General features: G+C 40.2%; 2 protein-coding genes and 1 long non-coding RNA gene across 3 annotated transcripts in view; 2 read left to right on the forward strand and 1 right to left on the reverse strand.

The window, feature by feature from the left end:
* The window catches only part of LOC104966019 (AP-1 complex subunit beta-1-like), a 373,094-nt gene that overhangs the window by 693 nt on the left and 361,543 nt on the right, over positions 1–10,858 (forward strand). The gene's annotated exons all lie outside the window — the stretch shown is intronic.
* On the forward strand, positions 4,909–8,016 carry LOC104966018 (uncharacterized). The gene is made up of 2 exons (XR_800610.1): positions 4,909–5,044; positions 5,341–8,016. It is a non-coding gene; the product is annotated as an uncharacterized lncRNA (long non-coding RNA).
* LOC104966016 (coiled-coil domain-containing protein 50-like) overlaps positions 6,731–10,858 on the reverse strand; it is a 4,504-nt gene continuing 376 nt past the window's right edge. The window contains exons 2-6 of the mRNA XM_010795118.1: positions 10,610–10,654; positions 10,141–10,290; positions 9,919–10,001; positions 9,713–9,819; positions 6,731–8,932 (exon numbers count right to left, since the gene is read on the reverse strand). Coding sequence (XP_010793420.1) covers positions 8,913–8,932; positions 9,713–9,819; positions 9,919–10,001; positions 10,141–10,290; positions 10,610–10,645 — 396 coding nt within the window. The 5' untranslated portion in view covers positions 10,646–10,654 and the 3' untranslated portion in view covers positions 6,731–8,912. The remainder of the gene's footprint in view (positions 8,933–9,712; positions 9,820–9,918; positions 10,002–10,140; positions 10,291–10,609; positions 10,655–10,858) is intronic.

Consider the following 10,858-nt stretch of genomic DNA (forward strand, 5'->3'; position numbering starts at 1 on the left):
ATAACACACAACTCAATAAACAGGGTCGACATCAGAACAAAATCGAATGGGGGAGAGGAGGCATCAATTACACGGGGGAGAAGGCAACAACACATACAGATAAAATCTCTTAGTACTCTCCACAACACAAGACACGAACTTACATTAGCAGTCTCTACTCTCTCTCTCCTCTCACAACACACAGCCACACAAACACAACACCACACAGAAAAACCCACCCACACACACACACACGATAGCACACCCACACACACACACACCACACACCACACCACACACACACCACACACACACACACCACACACACACACACACAAACAACCCACACACCCTGAAGTGGTGTTATGTAGCACCCTCATGATATTATGATTACCTAATTTCCGCAGCGGAGTCATTTGGACCGAACACACTTTTCACATAAACATGAACGTGTTGCGATAGCATCGCCTTTGATCATAATGACAGGATTCCCAACATACTGAACTGTATATAAGAATAGGACAGTGCGCTACCCCCAGCTTACACCGAGGCTCGCCTCGCGCATGACAGCTCAACAACGCAGACAAACAGAGACTGTGGAAGAGGCGATTTTGAATACGATTATGACATAGGGCCAGGGAGTGTACTAATATGAAATCACGAGGAGCAAGACGAGGCGCATCTATATAAAATGTTCGCAAGCCATGTATCAATGAAACAGCTAAGACTCCACGAGATCGTCCAGAGGAGACACTGGCGTCCACTAGCAAAACAAAACATCCCAGTAGCTATTAACTTACTGTTTTTAACTAACGAAATAACACACTAATAATTTTCATAAAGTGGCATATTTATTCCAAATCACATATATAAATATCCTTACCAGTAAATAAACGATAAATGACACAATGCAATGTAACAACCAGTATCCAAAGTCTATTAAGGACAACTGGTTTAGAGAGACAATATCATAGTAAGACAGAATAGCCAGAATCAATACATGAGGTAAACATTAGCAAGATCAAATATTATCCTTGTCCTAAGGAGAAACCTAATTTTAAAACAACTTATATCAGTGTGCTGACTTGAAGTAATTCTGATCAATAATACAAAACATAAAGATAAATTGTATGATAGTCGACTTTCAATGTCAATGTCAAAATACCACTATAAGAACCAGTACAAAAATGTTGGGGCGCAGCAAACATAAGTTAAACTTTTGCCATTTGAAAATATTGAAAGATATTGGTATAAATGGTCATGCATTTATATACATCAAATTGAGTTGAAGATAAATTGAATAATAACATCATGAACAAAAAAAATAACAGAATATCATTGCATAAAAAATAGAAGCAGCCATTTGATAAAACTATAAATTACAGAGATTAATTTAACATAATACTGGTAGAATTATTGGTCGGGTTCCATCATACTTCAGTGATGAATAAAAGGAATACTCCTAAATATTTCCTCCACGATAGCCATCAGTCCACCACATTTGCTGAGTGTACTTAATGAGTTCATTTTGCATTTCGATAAGACAAGTCCATAAGTGGCGTTTCGAAGAGGAATTATAAGATATCACATAACATCAAAAGCCATAATACTGAGACATATATACTATATATCATATTTATATATATCACTCAGCTAACACACCAGAGACAAAGAGAAGACAAAAAAACAAACAAAACCAAAGGGGAAAAAAAGGCACATAACACAAAACAACAACAACACATCTCAACCAATAGACAACAGATACAAAAAACGAGCTATCAATAATTATAACAACCCCACGTAAAAAAGGCAGCTGGTTCCCCACCAGAAATCAATAAGAGAAGAAACTCCACCCTCACACATACTGTTTTTTCGTAGTTCGTCTGCGTTAACAAGTGTAACAAAAAAAAAACATCAATCTTTATCCAGATGCTGGCACGCCTCTCTCACAACCAACACACCACACCACACACCAAAAACACCAACAACAACTCTCACACATACTCTACCAACATTAGCATAAAACCACACGAGGGAAAGACCCATAGAACTCCTATATTATACAAATATATGCATGTTTCCAATAGAAAATCAACAATTCGCATCTCCTTCTCACTCCACCCGCCATTTTTCCAGTTACGCGAAGCCAACAAACACTAAATGTCACATCCATCTCACGGTTCAGCGCTAACTCCACAGCCGACAGCAAAACAAAATCCCACCAGAGCACTTCTAGAGCGAGACCCTACTCCACCCACCGACACCTCCGTAATCATCACACACCAGCACGTCTCCAGCCGCTTTGCTAGACTGCCGACAGCAGAAACAAAATGCAGCATCGGCCTTTACACTGTATTCAAGGGCCAAGTCTCGGTTGTCAGGAAATGCTGTAAAGGTACTGTTTTAAGAAGATTTCGTTTTGGGACTGATCAGTGTCCAATATCGTTCTATGGGTTGTATGATTCAGCGCTAACGTATAGCCGGCAGCCAGGTGGATGGGCTTGGCTAGCAGGTTGGCTGGTCGAAGAGCACGGCTCCAGCTCTTCAGAGGTGGTGCCGCCGGCGATGCTGGAGATGGGGGCATTATTCCCTTCGTTTTCAGGAGGTGGAGGAGTTGGAGGAGGCCGTGTAGCAGCTGCACCTGGCAGCCATTTACGTATATCCATTACTTTATTACTGTCCGACAGTCCGAGCATTAGCTTCGTCTGACTGACTTGCTAATTATGCGCGCATTTTTTGAATTAATAACAACAAATCAAAGGCCGGGGTCATTGGTCAAGAAACACACCAATCACCAGTGAGCACACCTCAGGCTGTGTTTTTTATTTATATTCTTTATTTCTGATTTATTTCACACGATTTAGTGGAAACGTTTTCACTTATAATATGATAAAAAAATAAATTAAAAAAACGGCAAAGTGGCAGGGCTTGCCTGGCCTGGCAGGGGGGGCACAGTGACTCATTTGGGGGGGCATTGCCCGCGAATGCCCACCCATGACGCCGACCCTGGTTCCACCTGAGGAGCCGCTCAGTGCTGCTCCTAGTGGATGGAAGAGAGACTTCCTGTATTGTCAGTAGTTTTGCCACAAAGGTCATCTAAGGTCGGAAAACAAGGCCTCTGAGCTCTGAACACACAAGTATTTGTACAGTATGTTTCCCACTGAACACGAGGGTTAGGGGCTGTGGTCCTCATTATTTATTGGTACTCTTACAAATGAATAACATGATATTTTCCAAGTCTTCCAAAAGAGAGTTGTAACTAACCTGTGAGCTACAATAAAGCTTTTAAGCAAGGACCCAGATTGTGTTTTCCCAACCTTTTTCGCATCATGCAGATATTTTGATTTGTAGTAGTAGGAAAAGCCCCGATGTGACTTATAACATTAACATAGGCTATGTTTTAATCAAATGCGAATGAGCCATCACACACAGCCCTGAAACTGAAGCAGCTAAATTGAAGCTAAACATACTTCATTTATTTATTTGCACCTCTGTTTCTTTGTCTAAGTGTCAAAGTGTAGATGACTGAAAGACAAGTAAACTTTTTGAAATGTCCTTCCTGTATCATTTCTTTATCTTTAAAAAACAAACCAGCCAACCATTAAGTTATATTGTAGTTCTTATATCGACCTCTTTGGGTTTTATATTACTTTTAAAACTGTTCCAATGGATCGATATCCTAAAATGATTTCAGTTGTAATGGATCATTTTGTGCAAGATAAGTACTTGAGGATTAACTTGGCATGCATACAAGGGTGACTCCCTGCATGAAGGGCCTTGGTGCAGCTATAAACCAGTCCGATGTCATTCCTGCATCAGGCACAGCACGGAGCCTGGGGCCCAACCGCCTGCTCCTTTTTTACACCTAATCCTGAGAATATTTCCCTTTGTCGATATGGCAGCCTTCAACAGCTTTCACTTTTCTGCGGCTATATTTCAACCTTAGTCAAAATGTCACAGACAGTCAAGGGCTGCTAGACTGCCATTCATAACTTTAATAAATTCCTACAGGAAGTTAAGAACCATTTAAAAAGTGAATAGATGAGATTAGCATATGAGCACAAATATGAGTGCCATACCTCTCTCATTTTACTTTTGATACAATCAGGGCTACCTACATTTGAATTCAGATATCAGTTATCTGAATTTACAATTTATTTAGGAAACTACTACTGATGCAATCCTTTCCGTGTAGGATTAACAGACAGACAGACAGACAGACAGACAGACTGACTGACTGACTGACTGACTGACTGACAGACAGACAGACGAGATCACAACAACTCAACTCACCAAAAAAAGTTACAAAATAGGTTTACAATGACTATATATTTATTGAGAGTATGGAGATGTGCAGAATCATTATGCAAGGTTAATGAATGAACACAACTAGTGGATCAACTTTTTTTTCAAAAGTTTTTGATTAAGTGCTCAGTTAAAAAAAGAAAGAAAATGAAATGTTGTGTTCACTTAATTTAACTGTTCTTGTTTCCTTGAGTTGTATTTTGATCTGTAACTGGGGTAATGATTCCCTCCCATGAAAATGAGGCAGACCTTAGTTGAGTGTTGGATCAGTTGAGTGTCTGACAAATAGTTATCTGACTCCCTCCACCGGTTTTTCCTGAAGATGCGCCCTAGGCTTCATCAGGCCGAGAGAGAGACAGAGAGAGAGAGACAGAGAGAGAGGGAGAGAAAATACATGAAAGTCATAGGATTAAAACTACGTTTAAAAAAAAAAAGTGATATCAAATAGTGAAGCTGAAACACTTGCTTTTTCCCCCTCTTTATATATGAGTTACGTTTTGATAGACACTTGACCAGGATAGACAGAAAACTCCCTCTCTCTCACCCCCCCCTCCCTCCGTCCCTCCCTCTCTCGCTAATAAGTGGGTGCGTCTTCGTGTCTTAACACGGCACGCTGCTGTTGACAGACAGCTGCACTCACCTTGTTACCTGCCAGGTGAGACACGGAAAAGACATTCAGTCCTCAGAATGAATTCCACCCTCGCGCTGAATAAAGCAGCTCGTTCATTAGTCTCGTGCTACCTGAGTGATTGGAAGACAGGTGAGTTCAATTACCTGTGAAAACGCGTTATTTTGTGTTGCATCAGTCACCGTGTTCTGTGCACTTTTCGGCGCGAACACCTGTTGCGGCGGTGCAGATTGGCACTCAGTGATGCGTCAAATGATTCATATCAATCGAGTTTGAGCGAAGTATTGTGAATGTTTTTGCTTGCAGTTGTGCGTGTAATTTTGCCTATTTTGTGATGCAGCCTGTCGGAGAAAACACGCTCAAACGTGTAGCCTACTTGTGACGCACAACTTGATATCGTTAAACATAACTTTTGTTTTTCTTCGCAGGGTTTTGCAGTATTTGTGTTATCCGCACAGCTGGAAACTTTGCCTGGGTATTTATGTGCTCAAAAATTTCAGTCATTGTTTCTGGTCGTGTGTGTAAAGCAGGCTACATCAATGCCAACTAAAGCTGACACAATGGAGTTGTGGATGATTTGTTAACTGTTTGATCCACAGCCGTTTTCAGGTTGAGGTGGAAAATCTATTTTGGTAAAGTAAAACTGAAATGGATGCCAGCCTGAAACACTGCTGAGCTAAACTGTCTGGACAACATAGCCTAAATGTTGCATCATGACTGTAGAATTGTACAATATCTAGAGTTGTATGGATATTATAGTTAAACAATTTATAATCTTCATTTTTAACACAGCTGACATCTGACTGTAGGAGTGGGACAGGTTACTTGTCTGATCTGAAAACCCTTTAATCTCTACAGCAGCCACTTTTCTGTTGTGGAGGTGTAGCTCCAGTAGTTTGGTTGTGACATCTCTCTCTGAGGGCATGGCCGCGGTGTTACCACATAAAAGCAGGCATCAGTATGTCAGGTATGTTGGTGAACCAGATCCACTCAGCCTTTTCTCAGATGAAGGGTGTGACTGTACTTTCCTGGAGATTGGCATGGTTTATTAAAAATGCTGTCAATAAAAGACTACCCGAGAGAATTATTGTACAATAAATCCACTGAGCACATGATAGATGAGTCACAAGTAAAGAGATGAAAGAAAATGTCCTGGATCAAAGTATTTGTTTTTTGTCGATTTAAAAGAAAAATGATTGCATGTTGGCTTGTATTAAATGTACATTTGTGTATCTGTTACAACAGAAATAAACATGACAAATAAACACTTGGAAAGCACTTAATACTGTATACAGAGTTTTCGTGTCTCACTAATCTTTTAGCTATGGTGTAACGTTTGTATGCATAACAGCTGGGGTCAACAGGTCTCTTCAAACTGGGATCCCTTTTTTTGGTATTGCTGAGATGCAGACCTAACTTGTGTGAATATTGACCAGCATTACCTGCATTAACACTGGTAACCGGTGAGTCAGATGGGTGTGACACAAATCTAGAATGATTTAATTAATGTTGAGGTATTTTTTTAATTTGGAATGTAGATTTGTTCAGGGTGAAATGCGTCAGTGCCAGGAGGGAGAGTTCAAATGAAGAGAATATTAAAACATCTTTTTGCTGTTGTGGGCAGTTTGTCTATCGTTTTACCGGTAGTGTCTTGTGGTTAGGGGACATTCTGGAAATTAAAGTATGGATATAAATGACTTAAAGAAACCTTAAGGTACTTATTGAGGGTGAATTAAAGCATAAACCTGTTTTACTGGTAAAATGACTTTTGTATTAGTGACCAAAATGACTAATGAAAAGAGTCAAATGCACAAACGGTGGAAATGCTGAAATTTATTACATTTTTGAGATGCTATAGGTAAAATCAACTTCATTTGTTTTACTTTAAAAATCTGTTACAGCAAATGCCAACACATTATGTGCTGATTCATGATTGGTAGATTGCATACAAGCCCTGGATTAAAGAAAAATATGTATGTAGCACTTTGTTGACAGCACTCTATTCCAAAATAATGTCTGATGCGCAATATCCACAAGTTCACTACGACTCCAATCAGATATCATTTGTGTTGTTTCAATTGTCCACAAGGTGGTGCTCTCACCAAATACTAAATAAGGAGTCCCACCTCGGTAGGTGTGGTTTCTCTGCTACAACCACAACTCTAGGTTTTCCCATTTTCAAGTCCCTGAAAAATTACAAACACATGGCACGAATCTCATTATTTCAACAGCAACTAGCACATATCATATTTCAACAACACCTGCTTGTTTGTCCTTGGCAATACAAACATCTTACACTTTCTCTGAACAGGGAGGGAATCATTTTTGAAAGAAGACATTTTAATACAACAAGAGGACTTGGAGGCAGCACTAAATGTTGGAAAGACAGAATCACAAACGTTTCGGTAAACTCAAAAGCATGAATGTGCTTTTTACTTTTCTTAACATCCTTATTATTCAATATGAACAGAAAATAATGGATCCCAGAGTAATAAAAACACTAAAATAGGTCCCTTTGAGCAGTTATATCTATTTAAACTGATCCTCTGGCCGATTTCCCTCCATCCAGATGCACTTCCACTGTGGGAATGTTTGTTTTTCTACCAGCAGGAAATGAAGGCTGCCTTTGAGCTTTAGACAAAGAAACAGATTGAAGTTACTGCGGGAAAGCTTTGGGGAATGGAAATTAAAGAAACAAAATAATCGGAAAAACCAACAAAACAGTGGTAAAAAAATTAAATAAAAAAGGGTCCCTTTATTAAAAAAAAGAAAGAAACGTTGGACACACAATCAAGGGACTAATGAGAGAATCTTGTATTTTTCACTCTAGGGAACATAATTTGGTGGCACAATTAAAAAATAAACAAAAATATGATATTTACTTTTAAATAAAAGAGCGTATATTCAATCCCACAACAAGTGCATATAAGCACAAGCATGAATTCAGCTTTGACACAGACAAGCAATGTACATGCATTTCATTTGGGTACTGGTTCTTTTATGGGCCAGTTTTGGTTTGCGAATGACAAGCTGATAAGAAATAATGGCAGGAAAGTGATATATTTCACAGCAGCATATGAGCTAAGATATTTTGTTCATTCACAAAGAAAGATATTATTGGCTTTTTGTGGCTTTAACAATAAAGAGGGAGCCAGATAACTTGGTATAGAGCTGAAATGCATGTACACAGTTGTACACTTTCAGTAAGCATGCACATAGAAACAGTGAGTCATACACAGAATATCATCCATCCACAGTTTTAAGGGTGATGGGGCTTAAACAGTGCCCCTCACAAGCAGAAGAAGAAGACAGCCTACAGCCAATTAAAAGTCCATGGATCATCACAAAGCTCCACCTCCTCTGCCCTGGAACAAGGTGGTAAAACATGTCGAAGCAAAACTACCAGCATCTTGATAAAGGCTTATTTTTGAATAACAGGAGTGGTGCGCTGTGTGGCACATGGAGAGGGCCTGTAGCCTCGTAGCACAGCATGATAAGACAACAGAACTGCAGCATGAGGTATAAAGCAGCTGCCATGTTGGTATGTAAGACACTAGCAGCCGCGTTGGACCAGGCAGGCACGTCCATGAGAGGAATTTGGAGATTGCACAGTCATATCCAGCAGAGGCATTGAGCCCTTGTGATGACAGGAGCATCAGCACATGTTGACCACAGAAGGGGAGGAGCCTCTACTTTTTGACAGCTAAGAATCAGGGGGAGTTTGTGTCACAAGGCTTTTGGCTTGTCTGGATGTTGAGTCAGTTAAAATAAATAATAACACAATTTACAAATAAAAAAAGGGACAGATAAGTGTAGTTGCATCACTCAGAGACCCACTTACCTAACTCCGGGCCAACTTTGGAGGGTATTTAAAAAAAAAAAGAAGATAATCCCATTGCCGACAAGCTTTTGGTCGACAGAGAGTAAAACAAAAAGATAAATAAAAAATAAAGGACGAAGGAGGACTGACAGTATGTCTGGACAGGGTAGAGAGCCGGAGTCACCGCTTGTAATAGGCACCTGTCAGAGAGGGAGGACAGACAGATCTATCAGCACCACTGACACGTCACGCTGCATCCAAGTGTTTCTGCACTGCTACTTTCAGACATCAGTTCGTCTTCTCTGAGATCCGGAACGTTCTTCTGCTTTTGGTTTCTTCACATAACTCTTATATTTAAACCAGTTTATGTTTCAAGGAAAGATATAACTTCCCGGGGCGTGTGCGTAGAGCTAAAGGTTCAGACTTTAAGCAGCAGCATCTCCTATTTGTATCCTCTCCCCCCTATATTCCCCGTTAGCTCTTAACTGTCAACTCGTCGAGAAAGGAAACTTTGATCTTTTCTTCCTGGGTGCCAAAAACAGCACTGTAAAAACAAGCATTCCCTGGTTAGGACTTGATCATGTATTTGTTCGTTGAAGCAGAGATAGGGACAAGTCAATTGAAAGAAAAGTAGTCAAAAGCTAAAAAGCTTCAGTGGACAAAAGTCACATGCTTTATTTACGTCATTTATTCCCTTGCACTGTGTCGCATTCTGCTTTCATCGATTCACCAACTTTTCTAACTCAGCTAAGCATAAAAACCTTTTAGCAATATTGGAAGATTTTTCATTATGGGAAGGTGTGTGAGTTGAGAACATTTATTGTCTTAATTGTTATTTTAGCAAATTCAACACTACTTTCTACAGTAGTACAGAATATGTGCAGTCAGGACAGTCCACCATTCTTGAAGCAAAAATACATTCCCTTGAAGGTTTAAAAGGATAAACTTTAGTAAAATACTAAGCTGTAATGTTAGCATACCTCTGATATGAGCCTCGGGTCTGGTGGGAGCGCGGGGGGGTGCATGGTCCGAGTAGCCGTAGCCAGCATTCACGTTCTCATAGTCCTGTCCACGAGGCTGGGGAGGCCTGAGACAGACGGAGAAAAACAGAGACAGAACATTAATGAGATAATTGTGTTTCTTGACTGACTGGAAATAATTGGTGTCAAGAGAAATGAGTCTGTACCTGGAGGGCTTGTTGTGGTGCCTCTGCCGCTGGTGTTCTTGCTCGTCTCGTGTTCTGGGCCGGACCACTTCCTCCGAGCTGGGCTGGAAACCAACACAAATTATGGTTTCTTAAAATTATGGTTCCAGTACCGCAGTGGAAACAAAAATCGTTTTCTAAAACTGCAAAAATATTTCACCCAAAAGCAAATGTTTTAAAATGAGCTTGGTTAGAGCAAATTACCCGGTAGTCTCCCTCTGGTCGCCCCCTTTCATATGCCATCTTCTCCTGGGCATACCTCTCCCTGTCTTTATCCTTCTCCTGCTCTTTCTCCCGATCTCGGTTCTTCCTGTACTCCTTCTTCTCTTGTTCCATTAACAGTCGGGCGATTTCCTGCCAGATACATCAGACATATCCAATTCAACTGGATAATTAACACAGAACAAACCTCCACATCCTCGTGCATTTCATGTGTGGGCAATGCATTGATTTTATACACAGCCATTTAATATATAATAATAAAATGCCACAGTACAGTAGGACATCACATTACTTTACATAACCTAGGGCCAGAAACAATCTGGTTGAGAAAAGGCCTCGTAGACTCAAGTTTATATGACAATGAAGCTGATTCAATTGGCTCAGCTCAGGAAATGAAAGGATATATATAAAAAAAGAGGACGGACAGCATAAGAAAAGTTTCCAGACTCACCTCGTCCTGCGCCACTTGAGCTGAACGCACATGCATCTTGCTGGCCTGAAACCAGAGAACAATCAAAAAGTCAGCGAGTGGAACGCGTTGTTCCAACAGAGGAAACGGCCGAGATTGAGGCCTTTCAGTTTGTTTTTTCAGGCTTCAGTCGTTTACATCACATAGTGTATATGTATGTATGTATGTATGTATGTATGTATGTATGTATGTATGTATGTATGTATGTATGTATATATATATATTCACATT

The sequence above is a fragment of the Notothenia coriiceps genome, unplaced genomic scaffold, assembly GCF_000735185.1.
Source record: "Notothenia coriiceps isolate Sejong01 unplaced genomic scaffold, NC01 NC01_scaffold00037246, whole genome shotgun sequence".
NCBI lineage: Eukaryota > Metazoa > Chordata > Actinopteri > Perciformes > Nototheniidae > Notothenia > Notothenia coriiceps.